The sequence below is a fragment of the Polyodon spathula genome, chromosome 10 (assembly GCF_017654505.1).
Source record: "Polyodon spathula isolate WHYD16114869_AA chromosome 10, ASM1765450v1, whole genome shotgun sequence".
Lineage (NCBI taxonomy): Eukaryota > Metazoa > Chordata > Actinopteri > Acipenseriformes > Polyodontidae > Polyodon > Polyodon spathula.
The window spans coordinates 33,857,138-33,876,265 of NC_054543.1; the positions used below are offsets into that span (position 1 = coordinate 33,857,138).

General features: G+C 34.7%; 1 protein-coding gene across 7 annotated transcripts in view; it reads left to right on the forward strand.

The window, feature by feature from the left end:
- The window catches only part of LOC121322164 (PTB domain-containing engulfment adapter protein 1-like), a 124,209-nt gene that overhangs the window by 70,676 nt on the left and 34,405 nt on the right, over positions 1 to 19,128 (forward strand). For 5 of the 7 annotated variants that reach the window (XM_041261733.1, XM_041261732.1, XM_041261730.1 and 2 more), the window contains 2 exons: positions 5,702 to 5,783; positions 18,074 to 18,135. In XM_041261733.1, the coding sequence (XP_041117667.1) occupies positions 5,756 to 5,783; positions 18,074 to 18,135 (90 nt within the window). In that variant the 5' untranslated portion in view covers positions 5,702 to 5,755. Of the gene's footprint in view, positions 1 to 4,324; positions 4,594 to 5,701; positions 5,784 to 18,073; positions 18,136 to 19,128 lie in introns of those variants that run through there. The other 2 variants (XM_041261735.1, XM_041261736.1) reach the window with 2 other exon arrangements.

Genomic DNA, 19,128 nt, shown 5'->3' on the forward strand with positions numbered 1-19,128 from the left:
ATATCTCTGAGCAGTAAGGTTGCTCTCCAGTCTGCACCAAAGGCATTCTTGTGATAAAGGGGATTTCTCCCCACATCATAACACTTCTACTGCCCCACTGGTTGGCTTGAACAATGCAACAGTCAGCATAACTGCCGTGGGCTGGTGTGGTGACCCTCGGCCTTCCACAGAGCCTGATTCCTGGTTTCTCTGGTCTAGTCTGATTGTTGAAGCAGAACATCTCATTCTCCAGGCATCTTCTCTCATAGACAAGCCACATTTAATCATGCCGATAGCAACCAGGCGATCTTCATTACTCAAGGTACTCATGGTTGTAACTTTCGCTGTTCTTGCGTTAATTAAAATCATGTCTTTTTGAATAGCTGTTTATACAGATGTGTGTGTGTGTGTGTGTGTCTGATATATATATATATATATATATATATATATATATATATATATATATATATATATATATATATATATATATATATAATATCAAGTATCAAAGTACGGTTATCTTTGGGAGAAGGTAATAATACTCTGCACTTCTGTGAAAGAATTGGCTTCCATTAGGATTGCTATTGGGAATCCATAGGCAATGATTAAACAAAAATCTGTCCTCATCTAAATTTTGTATATAATAAACACATAAAAAAGCACAGTGCAGCAAGCAAACAAATACAGTGCTCCCGTCAGTGTTATTTATTTCACAGTTTCATATATTAAGAGTTTGATTATGTTTAGCACACACTGAGAAAAAGCTGCACATGTACTATAGTATGCCTTATTGGGTAATGCTATGAGATAATGGTCGCTAATGGAGTAGCTGTTGTTCATGGTGTTTCACTTGAATCTGGCTACCCAGTTTAAATTAACATTTGGTATTCTGATGCTACTCCTGTTGCATTTCATTGCAATTTAAATGAATGCACGACCTTTGTACCATTTACTTTAAGGGCTCTTCACTAATTAACTGTGTTTTCAGTATTTCAGGCTTGTTTTCATGTGTAAGTCAGAGCCAAAATAATGACTTTTAGGCTACAAAAAAAAACAAAGATCCACAGGACACACAAATATTCTTATCTCCTCTAATAGACCAGATCATTACTTCCAGTGTCCAGACTGTTGAAAGCCTGTTAGTGGATTCTTAGATTGACTATTTTGTTTGAGCAGCTGTGACCAAACAAATAGTTAGCAGTCTTTTCATGCAGAGAACTATGAAGCCTAGGTTTAGAAATGTAAAAGTTTGAAAACAAAACTGTGACAGATGCCAGAGAGTTATAATAAAATATGTAATCATTAAGATATTTTTATGGTAAAGGAACAGTAAAGAGCACCATATCCAACTGTAGTGAATCTGTAATTGAATGAAGGATTTGTAACTCTAGCTACATGTATATAAGCAGGAACTAACTTATAAATATATATATATATATATATATATATATATATATATATATATCTATATATATATATATATATATTAGTGGTCACCAGACAAGGGATTTGCCAAATTGAAACAAAGCGAGACGCTATCTACACTCTATTTTAGTTTATTCATGGTTATCTGTGTAAACATGCTATTTAAAAATATTTGCATTGCGTATTTTATATAAATTATTTAAAGAATAAGCGCAGCACACACAATTACTGCCTGAGACTTGGCCTTATCAGAGTGAGCCATGAATAACTCCCACTAAAACTCTTAATATATATATATATATATATATATATATATATATATATATATATATATATATATATATAGATAGAAACCTATGCATAGTCAGTGTGCCCACAAACTGCCAAGTAAGATCAATTTATGCCCATGCCCAAATTGCTTTGAGGACCACTGCTCTAGTCTAGACCAAGTATATCTTTTTTTAAACACCATGTTATTTAATTCCTAGTCACATGACATTGAAGGGACAGTAATGATTAAAGCTGTCAGAATAAAAATAAAACACCAAATGAAAAAAATGTACAGTGCCAGCATTGGACCAAAGGGAAGAAATCAAAACAGTTTCATTAATGAAACGGTGATAGGAATTTAAGATAGCAGAGGTTATGAGAGAGATTATTGTCTGTTTTTCAAAGTCGTCGAACCAAAAAAATGTACGGCGATGGTATTCAGTTTTCACAGATTTGAACAGGGAGATCAGAATTTGATCAGACGGTTTTTTATTGTAGTTTGTAAATTCGGTCTTCAATTTTAGCACCTTCAACATACTTCATTTCTAGCGAATGTGAAAACATTTGTGGTAGTGAAATTGCTATGCTCAGCAAGTACAAAAGCAGTGACTGCTGCCACTGTTGATTTGGGTTTGCATATCTCTTTTGTGAGCAGACTATTTAAAATAAATTCAAAATATATATAGGTCAGACAAAAAAAAAAAAAAACCTTGGAAATCTTCCCTGCACTCCTTAAATTTGGGAATGTGTATGTAATACTTCTTTAAAGGTTGCCCCACGCACCTTTTGTAAATTAAATATTTGTTTCTGAGTTTTTTACTATCTTGGTTAAATGCAATCTGGTATGAGAAATATAAGGAAACTGTCACATGAAGTATGAAACATGAAGCATTATCATCATTCAGTGTTATTGTCAATTCTTTCTGTTTTTTTTTTGGGGGGGGGGGGTGTATTGTGATTATTAATATTCAAAATACTGTGAAACTTGCATGTTTGTTTTGCTGGAATCGTCTTTTCTTTCTTAAATGGCATACACTACTTAATTTAGAGTTGAAATGTTGTCATCTAGGGATGCATACTGCCCCTTCCTGGAACTATGTGTATTGCTTGTTTCAGGGCTTTATATCTAATTGTTAGTTAAATATGTCATTCAAGCCAAATATATTGTTCTTTTTTAAAAATAAGTAATAGATCAAGCATAGCAACAGTCTGTGCTCACCCATTACGGTTGTATAGGACACTGGTCTTTGTTTGTTGATTAGGCCAAATAAAAAAAAAAATAAAAAAGTGTGGTTCTGGTTATGTTGGAGGAAAAAAAATAGGGTGGATAGGTAGGTAAAACTTTTTATTTTATTATTTTTTTTAGTTCCCGAATAAGCAGTGTGAGCTGGTAAAAGTGGCAAGTGATGGTTTAGTTAACACTGTCAGCTTGCTTCATTCTTCCACCATCTCCCCTTTCTCCACCTCACAGCTGGCACAGTCTCATTTTGAGGGCGCGTCTTCATTAATAAACTTCCCTCCTGCCTTGTTTTATGCTATAGGATACAAACGAGCCACAATCCATTCAGATTTGGTTAGCAATTTTCAATAATGTCAAGGTTAGGGGTATTATGTACTGATTAATTCATACACACTTGCATACATATGATTACGATTAAATAACTTACCCACAAAACCACATGTTATGTATTTGTATTTACGGTAAAGGTAGTGTATTTAAATCACGTTGCCTGCACACACTCGCATAAGCCTCTAGGCATTGTGTATTCAGTGGCTTGGCAATATCAGCAGCGTTGCCAGTGTTACACCACTTTGAGTACACACAGGCTGAAACCATTTCACCAATTACTTTTACACTACTTAATTTAGAGTTGAAATTTTGTCATCTAGGGATGCATACTGCCCCTTCCTGGAACTATGTGTATTGCTTGTTTCAGGGCTTTATATCTAATTGTTAGTTAAATATGTCATTCAAGCCAAATATATTGTTCTTTTTTAAAAATAAGTAATAGATCAAGCATAGCAACAGTCTATGCTCACCCATTAGGGTTGTATAGGACACTGGTCTTTGTTTGTTGATTAGGCCAAATAAAAAAATTAAAAAAATAGTGTGGTATCAGCAGCATTGCCAGTGTTACACCACTTTGAGTACACACAGGCTGAAACCATTTCACTAATTTTGTGACCTTTCAAACAAATCATTTGCACCTGAGCTGATTTAGGGCTGCAGTAGCAAAGGGGTTGAATACTTGTGAAACTGAGATTAATCTGTTTTTCTCTGTAAATTTTACTTATTTATATTTTCTATGCATTTTTGAAATGTTATCAATATGGAGGAGTTTGTGTAGATCCTACATGTAAAGTCTAATTTGAAAGCATCTGAGTACGCTCAGGTGCCAACAAAATGTGAAAACTTTGCAAGGGTGTGAATACTTCTGCAAACCGGTGTGTGTGTGTGTGTGTGTGTGTGTGTGTATATATACTGCTTGTTAAAATATAACAGTTTATATGGAACTATCAATAAAACAAATATCACACATACACAAACAAACGTGCAACTCTGTATTTTAATTCATTTTCCACCTCCTGGCTGCTTCTTGTTGTCCTGTTACTAAGAGTTTAAGAAGTGATTTAGGTCCTGTTCACGTGACTTAGGGGTGGTAGCTTGATTCAATGCAGGAAAACTAAACCAAAAAATACTCGCAGTGGAAACTCCTCCAGCGAGCATAGCTGACTGTGAAAGTGGGTTCACATGCCTGTCATCATTCAGTTTTCAAAATAAGGGAGCTTTTGTACATTGTGACAGTGGCCTGAATTTAAGTGAATACCTACATAACACAAAGGCATTCGACTGTTCCACTTTATCAGGTGACGATAGGGTGATAGGCTGGTGATACGCTGCTCTTGTAATGGATTTTTGTGAGTACAAAACTGAAAATAGCAATCTATCTATCTATCTATCTATCTATATATATATATATATATATATATATATATATATATATATATATATATATATGTGTGTGTGTGTGTGTGTGTGTGTGTGTGTATATATATATATATATATATATATATATATATATATATATATATATATATATATATATATATATATATATATATATATATATATATATTTGTTTATTTGTTCTGATTATGTGTTTGACCATGTTCAATGATAACACCTAACTGATTTTTAAAAAATCTGGCTTTGTGCACTTAACATGTTTTGAGATGACAATATAAAGAAAACACGTAGTTGTTATCACAGTAATACAGTACAGACGTAGTACGCTCAAAACACTCTACTGGTCACTTTCAAAACACTCAGGTCATGTTCATAACACTCCTACGTTCAAAACACTCCACTACATACTTCCAAAACACACTCACACTCAAAACACTCAATACACTACATTCAAGCATTTATTACTTTCAAAACACTTACTCACACAACACTTTACACATATATGCCAACAGTCCTTATATGGTCGGTATAGTCCGGTTTTCCTTGGAAATGTCCTGCGTTCCAATGCATAGGAAGAAAGTCCCGATATTTACACATAGAAAAAAAAAATATTTATTATGCACAGTAAAGTTAGTGAAAACCACATGCTGTGCTCTTTGTGTGGCTGATACATCTGCTGATCACTAACTTACCTGTATACAAAGGTAAGAATGCCTAATTGTGTCTATGTTCATTGTCATGGTGGTGTTGAGTTGAGGGGATACATCTATTATTATATGTTAGTGGTTTTTGTCACATGTTGTTTTTTTGCTGCCGACCATCTCCTAACTTGCTTCAGAGGCTTAACACCATAAGCTGTGCTGGCACAGGTCACAACACTGTCATTCCATCTCACAACAGATTTATGATCTTGTGTGACTCCATATTACAGAGCATGCCTACTTTAGTAAAATTAAATCAACAATGTCATAAATAAAACTTGGATTATGAAATGTTTCTATTTTTTGCAGTGGGAAAGTTTTATATTCTTTAAGCCCATAATTTATTTTCATACTTTAGGTGGAACTACTGCAGATCAAAGAAGCTTGCAACACAGACACACACTTTTCCAACATGAATCGTGCTTTTAGCTGGAGAAAAGGTAAGCATTTAGCTGCTATTTTTTTTTCTTTGTCAAATCAATAGATCTTTTGTCTTTCTCACTGCTTCAATAAGACAAGGATCATGGTGTTGAAAAAAATCAATAAAAGAGGCATACCAAAACTATCAAGACTTTAAGGCATTCTTAAATAATGTATTCTGATCAGATTCTTGCTAGGCTGATTTTTCTATACTGTTTCTCCACAGCATGACACACATCTACCACTTGTCTCCCATTTAGCTTCTAAATAAATGAATGCACTCCTGATGTTATGAGCAGAGAAGTCTTAGGGGAGCATTCGAAGGCACTGATGGAGAGCACTACTAGTAATTATGTTGACTTCCCTGTTTTGTCCTTGGCTGTCTTTCTTAACTTATAGATGGTAATTATGGACTGTTTTGTAGGCAAGGTATAATATTAGTCTCACTTTAAGTAATGGCTATTTTGCTTGTATGAGCAGAACATGGTTTAAAGTTTTCAGCATGGAGTGATAATTTTAGTATTCCAATAAATAGATGCAATTTTTTTATTTTGAAGAACAGTACACAGAAAATAAACAAGCATACATTTTTTATATATTTTTTTATTTTATTTCAGAGAACACATGCTTACTCTTTTGTATTATTTATTGCATTTATATAGTGCCTTATATACAAAAGTATCGCACAGCACAGTACAGTACATAGCAAAAATAAAAGAACAAACCACAATACATTTTTATAGCATGTCACACATACAACTGCCACAGTCAGACCATTTAATTAACAGATTTAAATAACAGTATAAACATAATAATACAAAAGCAGCAATTTTAAAATTATATTAAAACCAACTAAGATAAGAAAGCCATTTTATAGAAGTGTGTTTTTAGTCTTGACTTGAAAACTGTAATGGTCCCAGCTTCCCTGACAAACTTTAGTTGACCCTAATGATAACCAGCAGCACCGCATCTTGTGATCTCAGAGTGCTGTTTGGAAGATACAGGGTCAGTAACTCCTGCAAATAACTGGGTGCTAATCCATTCAGGGCCTTGTAAGTTAACAGCAAAATCTTAAAATGAATTCTATACTGCACAGGGAGGCAGTGTAAAGATGCCAAACAGGGGTAATATGTTCACTTTTCCTGGTTTTAGTCAATTCTAACAGCAGTATTCTGAACATACTGCAAGTGGGATACCACACGTTTTGTGACACCGGAAAAAAGTGCATTGCAATAATCAGTTCTAGATGAAACAAAGGCATTAGTCTCTCGGCATCAGATTTGGAAATAATTGGTCTATATATTTCTCAAATGGTAAAAAGATATTTTATTAACTTCACTAGTATGAGTCTCAAATGAGAGATCAGGATCAAAGATGACCCCCAAACTATTAATTTCTAGTTTAAGTTCTGATGAGAGACTTCAAGGGTCCCACATTTCCTTTTAGTTGGTTCTGTGAGCCCACTAGCATAACCTCCTGTTTTATCTGAATTCAACATTTGAAAATTCTGTGACATTCAATGCTGGATTTCTGTTTCTGATTTCTGGAAGGCAAGTAGCTAGTAACACCCAGGCAGGGTGTATATCCTGGCTTTAGGGACAGATATAGCTGGGTATGATCAGCATAGCAATGGAAGTTCACGCCGTGTCAGCGGATAATATTATGCAACGCTAGCATATATAACGAAAACAACAAGGGACCCTTTAACCACCATCTCCCCTACAAAGAAGCATTTTTAGGCCTCTCTATTCAATATGTGCTCTGATATTGCTTTGAACTTCAGTTCAGTTTAGGACTGTCAGCTTTAGTAGTAGAGTAAAATAGTTATATACTGTATCTGTTATAGCTAACATTTGATCTCTGTATCTGTGCCTTATAATGTTAAATAGTGGTTTTGCTCATATTTGAAAAGCTTCATAATAATAAAGGCTATTCTTGGGCATGGGATTACCCTTGCCTCATACTAAAGCTATTGCTTGCACAAGCAAATGTGTACATGCAACTGACTTGTGTCCAACATTAACTTTAACATTTTGTGGTGACACTGAGCTATCCTGTATAATAATAGCATTAAACACTTTAATTGATGAACAAAGGTCCTGCAAACACACTAACAGCATGTGCCATTGCACTGAGAATATAGCACTATAGAGGCATAGAGGCCAGCTGTTTCTATTATGTTCTAGTTTGAATGTGATAATGAAGGTAATGTTAACAAACTCACATGCAGCTTGGAGATAAGTAGTAACCCTGCAGCTATAATTATATCTGCAAAATCCCAAAGGAAGACCATTGTGGCTGCTTTTCAGAAGTTATTCTGCTGCAATTTTACTGAAGTAAAAACAACAGCAAACGTGGTATTTTGGAAATGTAAATTCACATTAAACCATGCAGTGCCTAAGAAAAAGGTGGCTGTTTATATTATGTTCTCTTTAAAAGTAGGACTTGAAAGTAAATGTAAATTGTATTTAATTTCTGTAGTTGAATACATGATTTTTGGACCTTATTGTTTGCAATCTTGCTAGTCAAAGAAAGAACAGTTACCTGTATAAATCATTCCTTGCTATTCGACTATAGGTGTAGAAAAAGAATATATATCTCCCTCCTGTTTTGTTTTGTTTTGTTTAAGAAACAGTTGCCTTGTTCCTTAGATTTGTTTTGCTTTTCTGTCTGAAAGCACAGGTTATTGAGAGTATCATTCTGGGTATATATGGAGATACTTGTCTGTCAGTGTAGCCATCCGTCTTTATGTCTGTCAACTTTTTCGTCATGCTAATAGCTGTAGTTTACATTTTCAGCAGTGGCAGGGGATGTATGTTAGTGACTAACTGCTTGTTGCCACTGTTTGAAAGACAAGATATATAATTGCCTCTGAATGTCGAGCATCAGTTGGAATTGCTGTTTTGATTCATGTAGGAGTGTTTATCTGTATTGAAGAATGCATGAATAAATAGACGATGTCTTGCCAGGTGAGGCTCCTTGCACATGCTGCAAAGCTCAAGGCATACATTAGCAAGAGAAGAGGGATTTTCTGACTCAAGAGAACACACAACTGTTAAAGAAAAGATGAAGAACGTTACCATGAGGCCTTCAGACTAGGCTTTGGGTTATAGTGTGTTATCAACAGGCACCAACATTGATATTGTATGAGTATGTGAAGCCTGTTGGGTAAACTGATTTAATCCAGTATAGATGCTATCAAAATGAATGTTCAGCAATAGGGAGATTACTTTTCGACTATTTTGTTATCTAATCTTTTAAATAAGTATTTCACATTGGCAGTAAAAACAAAATAAATAATTTTAAATTAAATATCGTTAAATATCTAATACAACAAACAATTTGAATAATGTGTTGTCTTTCTATATCTGGTTGCGCTTTTTTATGTTCTACATGTTCTATTTCATTGCTGTTTTTTATTATGGTAAATGACCATGCTTATTTAGGCACTCTGCGATTTGACTGGGGAGAGATAACGCAGGGTTACTGGAGTTCACAAAAAAAAAAAAAAACCTTTTCATTTCCTTTTTAGCTTAATTTCTGAGCTTATTGCTTCATTTAAATTGTTTTCTTTATGTTAAGTTTTCAGGGCATTTTGTTAATGCATGTCAATTGCTGTTTTTCGCTGTTTACATTTTTGGATTGCAACTCTTCATTTTAACCATTTTTTTTTTTTTTTTTTTAACAGTACTCGCACACATTTGGTCACCATCATAACTGTTGCATGAAACCGGAGTGTAATAATCCAGCACCTCTGCACTTCAGCTGACAAGTGTTCAGCTGATATCGCATTAAGCCTTTCTTCTTAAAGGCGTACAGCCTCTATACATGAACCCCCAATATCTCTCACAAGCATCTGGGTACATATTGTTACGATATCACAACAAAAGGAATACGTTTTTTTTTTTAGTATTAGGCATTCATTGTCACTATTTTTGCTTTGAAAATCATTGGTTATTTTTTCAGCAGTCATATTTTACAGTTTAGCCCCTCGAACCCCTCCATTTCAACTCTCTAATTGGTTAATGTTGTGTCAAGACGTAACACTACTATCATGTGGTTCCAAGATTATTTTTTTTTTTAACCCAGCAACGCACAACTGATCTAGCCTGCTAGAAGCGCAATCAATCCTTATCGTTAAAGGCACAGTAGCATCTGCAAGATGGGCAGGCGACAGCCACTTTGCCTGGCGGTCCTCCGGGCTGAAAAGGCCTGGGGAGAACCCTGCAACTTAGTTTTTATCTTTAAACACAGCTTTATTGTATACCTCTGTGGCAATGAGGAATTGCTTGCAACTGTACTCATCCAGCCTCACTTAACACATTTTTTCAACTTTCAAACCATTTAATGAACAAATACATAAACAAACACACTGCTGACAGCATCCACTTTACATCTATATGAAACCCTATTTACAACATTTTGTGTACCGCCCCCAAGTGGCCTTTTTAAATGTCTTACTTGCATATACAGGCAGAACATATTCTCACGGAAGGGTTGTTTGTATACTGTAATGGGCAATGATAGTCTTGGCTAGTTTCACAAACCCTGAATAATCTTGTACTGCCTTACCAATGTAATACTAACGAGGCAGAGAATGTGAAACTAGCTGTTTAAGGATCATCAGAATGGGCTCTATGTGCATGCAAACTTTGAATATTGTCGTTTTTAAAATCCAGATTTATGCTTTTGCTTCTGAAAATGAAATGTAATGTATCATATTTGATCGTTTCCCTGGCTAAAATGTGTATCAGCAAATGTATATCACTGATATCTATTCCAGACTCATTAATTTGTAGGAACTGACAGTCTGCATTGTTTCAAATTAAAGATGCCAGGTTTTATTAAAGATGTATTTTTTATGAAGCAGATAATATTCTTCCTTAGAGTTGATATATGATTGGGTTGCACATTATTAATATTATTATTATTATTATTATTATTATTATTATTATTATTATTATTATTATTATTATTATTAGACGGATGTACACTGGAACATCAGCATAGCATTGCCAACAAGTAAGAAACAAGTTGAATTATGTGTTTTACAAATTGACTACAGTGTGCTGCTGCATTGTATGTCGTTCCAATACATTATATACGATTATGGGTCTCCAGATGTCAGCTGCCATAACAGCTTGGTTTCAGGTTGATAAATATTTGCCATGTTGGCATATTTGGTATGCAAATTTAATCACGAGAAAAAGGATCCACTTTGGAATTTCACAAGGCTGCCACCATCCTGAGAGCCAGTTTGAGGTTCTGACCTAATATTGGTGGTGTGCACTTCTATTTTTCATTTAGGCCTAGAAGAAAACATAGGTTAATATATTTAATCTGGAGAGTAAAATTGTAGCCACCTTCTTTGCTGTCATTAACCAACCTGCTTATTTTCTATTGCATGACACATGAATAATGGATAAAATATCTTGGAACTGCAAATGTAAAAGACCTATACATATAAATTTTATATAGGTAAAGGTTAATAATTGTAAAACTGTTTATTGACTATTGCTGACTTAAGCAAGAACTGTCTAGAACAGTGTTCCTCAAAGTAATTTGGGCACGGGCATAAATTGATCTTACTTGGCAGTTTGCGGGCACGGTGACTGTTGCTCTGCCTTCTCGAGACATACACAGTGTGTGTGTGAGTGTGTGTGTGTGTGTGTCTATATATATATATATATATATATATATATATATATATATATATATATATATATATATATATATATATATATATATATAAATATTCTTGGTTATATATAGTTATTCTTGGCTCACTCTGATAAAGCCAAGTCTCAGAAAGTAATTGTGCGGGCTACGCTTATTCGTTAAATAATTTACATAAAATACGCAATGCAAATATTTTTAAATAGCATGTTTACACAGATAACCATGAATAAATTAAAATAAGAGGATAGATAGCATCTCGTTTTGTTTCAATTTGACAAATTTGTCAACACTACTGTTTTAAAGATTGCTCATCTCCAGTACAATAATTCAGAAAGTGGATTCGTAACTAAATATACTATGGTGTTTTCCTTGTATGGGGAAATAAAAAAAAATAAAAAAATAGAAAATTAAATTCTACATACTGAAATTTATTATTTTTCTCAATAACAGTCGGCAAAATTCAGTGCTTACCTGGCATATTAACACCGGGCTCTGCTCACGAATGATTGGACAGCTGTCAGATCTTTAACTTTCCCATTGGCTACTTAATTTCAATTTCGCTTTCAATTTTCATGCAGAATGCCGTGAACGGCCTCTGCTTGCTTATGATTGGACAGCTGCATAAATCTTGGCAGATATGACTCTCCTATTGGTTAAACTTACTGTCAGTACCTCTAACTGAAACACCCAGCTAACTTATGATTGGGCTACCACAGAGACAATGCAGATAATCAACTGGTTAATTGTATCGCAGAGGCCCCAAAAAAAAAAAAATGTTGAGTACGTACAAGCACAGCATAAGCAAGCAACACTGTCAACAGACTGCTGTGGCGTTTTGTTGGAAAGCGTGTTTAAAGCTTTCTTTATTTTCACACGATACAAACTGCCAGAAATGTGTTCATGACCCATAATTTAAGAACAGCTGCCGCGGGCACGATGGCCTCGCTTCGCGGGCACGGATGTGCACCACTTTTAGGACCACTGTTCTAGAAGAACAATTTCAAATGTCAGAACTGACTCAAAGAATCTTTGCATTTAAGTCTTTTTAAATAACTGATCTTTAAACAAAAGTTACAGCTTTTGGTGTAGGCCTGTTGCATAACCTTAATATAGTCAATACTGTGTATTATTACCAGCACAAAAAATACTGTATATTAAGTTATTTGACACATGTTTAAAGAAGCATGCTTGGAAGGGAGAAACAAATAATAAAAACAAATTGATTTTATTGTCTGGGCCAGTTTTGTTGCAGCAATCAAACTGTACCATAACATTGACATTTGTCACAGCAGTAATGTATACTTTAAAAACATATGCTAGCTACCCAGTGATGTCTTATTTGCTGTACATAATAAAAGTAAATAACATACCTGAAGTGGAAAGTTAGATTTGGAGAAACCTTTTAATGTCTTTGAGGCAAACTATTGGTAGACACATTGTAAGCTGCCAACGCCAGTGTGGCTGTGGAGTATATCTGTACTACAGCTGTGTGGTTTGAAGGGCGAAGCATTTTATGGGGTGTGTAGGTCTAATAAATAATGGGCTATATCTTTTTTTAAGGTAGTTCCTGTAACTAATTTCATAAAGAAATAAACTATTTCAATAAGAAATAAATGCTCAAAACGACATACTGTTTGAGCGGCTATGAACTTTCAAAACAGTAACATCTGAGGATGCATGCACAAATCCATCCATCTAGTAATACTGCAGTTTAATTATACTGTATTTGGTTTACACTAGTTAACTTAAATACCTTTTTTTTGTCTGCACGAATAGTGTTATTTTATTTTATTCAATTTAATTCCCAGCTTTAAAAGTTCCTAAAGAAATGTTTTTAATTGGGTACTGTTATTGTGTTTAACTAGGCCTCGTTACCCAAATAGGAAAGAGATAGCCATGAGTTGAACTGGTTTCCATAATGTTTGTTTAATGTAATTCTGACAGACAAACTGCAAATGTCATTCATAGTTTGGGGCTGTTTCAATGCCATAATGATTCTCAGTGGGAAAACTGATGATTTCCCTCAGGAATTTGCTCATGTTTGTGTTTTCAGAGATGAGGTTCACATTTTTTTCCTGCATATTAGAAAGTGATGAAATAAAAAATGGATGTGTAGGTTCCTTGCTTTTTGTAATGAAATATAGGCCCTATCACACATGTTTAGCTACAAGTATATTCTTCATTACAAAAAATGTGTCTTATTTTAATGATATAGACATTATCTAAAAACTAACAATTAAATGGATTGAAAGAGAACAGTAGAACGGGTTTATTAGTCGTATGTGTCCTTGCAGCCTCTTACTATTGAATGGGAAATTGTATTGGAAGCAGGTGAGCATAAAAAACACTTATCTAAACAGTGTAATTAGGATAAATACTGTTTTTAGGTTATTTTAACTATGACTTTCCAAATTTTTGTGAATGAAGTGAGTTCCTTATTTAAAAAAATAGCTGTGCAGTGAAGTAGCTGTGCAGCTACCTCTTAAAATATATGAGCTGAGCTCTGTGAAACAAACCAGTTGTTAAATGAACAGGCAAGAGTGGAAATCTAAAATGCAATAAAATCCTGTCTTTAATGGATTTGTGTGATTAATGCAAAACATTTGGTATATAAATTGGTATCCAAGCTAGCCATGTTCTTTCTGCAGATTTGACATGACACTATGAATATACTTATACTTATATGACAATATATATATCTATATATATATACCGTATTATATATATATATATATATATATATATATATAAATACTATTGAATCTGGCTCCAGGTAACAGATTAAAAAAACAAAACAAAAGGACTGACCCTAGGAGTATCCGACGTATTTTTGCACTGATATCAGTGACCGTACACTTTTATACAACATTAGAGATACATGCAAGGAAGGGGACACCATGATCATGGGGGGCTTCAACTTCCTGGGTATCAACTGGAAACAACCTCGACAGAGTGTGCAGCGACATCGCAGATTGTGCAGCGACATTGCTTAAAATGGTGTAAGTGGCAAGAGATTGCTTCTAAAGACAATTTGTAAATGTACCTACCAGGGGAGTGCTTGTCTCAACCTGGCTCCTAAACCAAAATTGACTGTCTCCTGTAAAAAAAAAAAAAAAAAAAAAAAAAAAAAAAAACATAAACATTAACAAGCAGAGCCATTTTTTTCACTCATTACACTCATACATAATATGTAAATACACCTTCTTTTTTTAATGTGCAGTGTATGCGTGAGAGACGAGAATTTATTGATGATAATTCTGTTGCACAGTAGCTTATAGACATTTCAGACGATGAACCAGCGGAAAGTGCACCTTGTCAGAATTTGCACATATTCTTTATATATATATTTATATATATATATATATATAGATATATATATACTATATATATAATATATATATATATTATATATACCAGTGGGTGCGGCCGTCTTTGTGACACGTGGTGTTAGGAGTGGGATTACCAGTGCCTCCTAGACAGACCAGAAACAGGAACTGACTCAGAACACAGGCTTTGAATGGTGAAGGCGCTGATGCACAGTTTAATAATGAAACAGACAGAAAATAAAAGGTTTGTAACAAAAACAGCACACAGCACATGAGGCCAAAATAAATAGACAAACAAAACGAGTAGACACTGACAAAACAGAGTGGACGAACGCTACACAAAACAATTGAGATTTATAATTACGCTTATCTCTCTCTCTCTCTCCCCCATTCTCCACTCCCGAACACACAACCCCGCGTCTGTGAAAACATGCTGCTTTTATGCAGCTGTACCGAGACTCGACTGGTAATCAATCATTCAATTGGAGTCTCGGTACAACTGCACGTGAATTAATAAAGTGCAATTCCCCGTGCTCACATGTTATTACATTTTACTTGCACTTGAAGTGCTGTGTAATCCTCGTGCCTAAATACACATATACATTTTAAACACTCCTGTTACACAGACCCATTTATATCCCGTGTACCAATGTCTATACACCAACATTTAAACACACCACACGCAATACATAACAGATAATATACACAGGGGGGGCACTTTGTCACAATGCCTAAACAAAGTTAACATGTAGTACAATATTAGAATGGTAACTAATTTACAATCAGTCACTGAATATAATAAACAGGGAAGAGGGTGGGGGGTGGGTGGCAATTGATGAATTAGTATTCTGTAAGAATATGACCTTTTTGATGCTACATTCATCATGAGGAACACCACTTTATTATACCGGTATTAATGGGTTTTCTAATGTCACCGTAGTTTTATGTAGTCTGGCCTGCTAGTGAAAACTGAAATCAGCATCCTGCACTGATACAAAGACAAACTCATACAGTCCTCCAGAGACAGTAGCACATGTCGTGCATTCATCAAAGCATCAACAGTTGAAGAACAACAGAGGAACATGTTGAAGGTTCATGTCATTTTTGCCTTTTGACTGTTTTCCTAAGATTAATAGAGTGCAGTTTTTTTTCATATTACATTTTGTTCCCTAATTATTTGTAGGTGTTTAGGTATGCCGGTTTATTTGCATCAGCACTGAGACACATTAATCCTTGCAGAACAACTAGAGGTGGGGTCTTTATCGTCCACTTAAAGTACCTTTTTCACAAAAAAATCTATGAATAAGTTTATAATAGTCCCATTTTCAAATAAATTCAAAATGCTTTAAAAACCAATCTATCAAGTACAGGGATGGCCTGCCTATTACATTTGAAACCTAATGCAAAATGACTTGGTGGTTCAATTGTTCTTCATTTTACCCCAGAAAGCAGGTTTATGTAATGGTTAAATTCTTGGCTTTGAACCACTTATAAATGCATATGCATATTTTACATTAAATGCTGTACTACATGTTGTGGGCTTACTTTTTCATTCATATGTTTATGTATATATTTTTTTAAATCTCGTATTACTTTGAATTACCGCTGCCCTTGAATAAACACCACACTCAGATATCAGATTTGTAGCCTAATAGATGCCACCCTTGAATAAACATGTAGATTTTTGTCTCCTACCCCAGCTTAAATAAATGCAGCACTAAATAAAGAAATGCATACAAAACATAGTATGGCACAACATTACCAATTGAAACAAAATTAATTTATTTAAAAGAATGCAGTTGCACACTGGAGCATGCTTGTATTTTACTTAGTTTATGGAACCCAAATAAAAAAAGAATACCATAGGTACTGATACTGCTATAGGAGTAAATACAGCAGCACTAAAATAATTAAATATATATTTACGAGTCAGCAAGAAAGGTAAAACATTTTAGTTGTAGTGCAGGAGTTGTATAATTATTATTAAAGTTTCTTAAATGCATTTCTGTTTTGGTTGTGTGCACGTTATTTTGGTTAATAAGTGTCCTGATCCAGACAGGAAGTTTGGAGAGTGGGGAGTGTGGTGTTTTGGAGTTCAAGGGGGAGCAGAAGCTAGTGTAGCTCTCACTGCGGCATTGCTGTTTAGGGGATAGCCATGGGATCAATTCATCTTCCTCACAAAAGCCCTGCCTGGATCAGGAGACCGTGAGTGTTTAGTTGTCTTACTGGTTGAAGAAAAGGAAACACACCGTATATTAGAGTTCAGCCCTGCGACTCTTAGAAACTGCTGTAAGAAAAGGAAGGGAAAATAAACCAACCTCCTCTGTGTTGAATTGACATGTCTTGTTATTATTTCCATCTCTGCTGTACACTGTCTGTGACCCCACCTAGTAAAACACTGATCTAATCTGCAAGCTCAGCAGCTTTCAGTTTAAAGTTGTAGGACTTTCTTCGCCATCCTGATCAAGTTGTATCCACAGAAATAAACTTCAATATACGCCTCCCTCAAAAACCATAAAAAAAGCTATAAAAAATTGTGCTTTTTGAAAGTCATAGTACTTCTAGTTACTGCCACACTTGAATAAGAGCTGCAGCTGTTTTTAGCAATTTGTATACGTAGAACAATAATATTTTTTGCTGAAGAGTCAAGTTTCTTAGAAAGAGTTCAGTCCCAAAATATTTATTCACTGTTATAATCTCAATAAAGTTGAACACCTGTTTCTTCTGGAGAACTGTTCACCATTCTACACACATACATTCTATAGTATTTATCTCCCTGAGGGGACAGCAATCCGACAATTGCATCTGAATTTTCTGAATCTAAACAGTAGTATTTTGTAAGCAAGCAGATAATTGTTAGCAATACTTCACATGAAATAAGCAGCTGATAATAAGGTGGGGCATGTTTTCTGAAATCACCTTTCTTCTACACTTAAGCAGGTGGTTCCTGAAACTGGCCAGAGATAATAGAAATAACTTGTTGGGCTGAAGTTCTTTATTTCTTTCAAGATATGTGTTGTTTTTGTTTTTTTTTGGTTTTGTTTTTTGGTTAAAACATTTTTTTGGTAGTAACGGCTTCCTATTCTGTCGGTACCATTATCTAATCCGTTAGACAATATTTGGCCTTCAATTCAGAAACTGATTAAGTAAATCAATCTATATTACTGTATTAAAAACATGATAGCGTTACTTGATCAAAAGAGCTAAGGAAATACATTAATAATAATATTTTTTTTCCATATGGAATTTAGAAATAAGATCTAAATATATATGAAATCTAAGCAAACATTTCCTATTTATTTCAGATAAAACGTGGATGCACACTCCAGAAGCTTTGGCGAAACTCTATATATCCTACAATGCAAAGGTATGTATTATCAAGCAACATCATAGCCAGGTCAGGACACACTTCACATCCTCAGCTGGACATTTGACCACCAAGATGCTTTGGAATCTTCCTCCTGCTTCCTAGTGGACGATGTTCATAAAGTGGTACATCCTTGTTGCAGTCCGGACCTAGTTCTGAGGGATTTAGACCTACGTTATGTGTGCTGCTGTAAGTGGTGGTCAAATAATCAACACTGTTTTTGTGTGTGGACATTACAGTTCCTGTCCCGTTACTAGTTTGTTTGGTGTCAAATGGCTTATTTTTATTGATCACAGTTGGACTGTTTTAAAGACTAGCATTGCCAAAGGCATTTGAAATATGACTACTGTTTCTTTTTTTTTTTTTACTTTTTATCATTTCACTTTCCTGTGAACTCTGTGTTATGCATGATTTGTTCCAGTGTTCTCTCGTTTGTAGTTGTTCCAATGCCTAATTACCAGCCATTTGTTTAGTTGGCAACAGGGGATTACAATAGCCAACTCTTGAGGACCACGGCCAATCAACCAAGCAGAGAATAAAATTCCTCTGTTCCTTGTACATTAATCATAATGCATCCTGCAACATCAGGAGGGAGCAGACTAGCATACAGTTGCAGCAGCCTTTATACACATTTGCTAGTTCCTGAAGTGGTGACAGAGTTATATTCAAGAAAATTAAAATGGTGGAGTTACAGTAATTCACAATGCTGCAGAATAATACACAGTATGAACTATTTCAAAAAGAAGATGCTTACAATGTCTGTTCTCTGAAAAATTCTGAATGTTATTACAAAGTAAAATACATCTATTTATCAGCAGTACTGCTGTTGTAGAAGGACATGTCACAGATAAATAATGCAGTAGTGTTGAAATAATTATGACTAATTATGTAACGCAATCAAGGAGTGCACATTTTAAGCATGACTACAAAGTTAATGGTAAAGACTTTTATAATGATAATGTCTACATTTACCATAAAACAACATACAGTTAA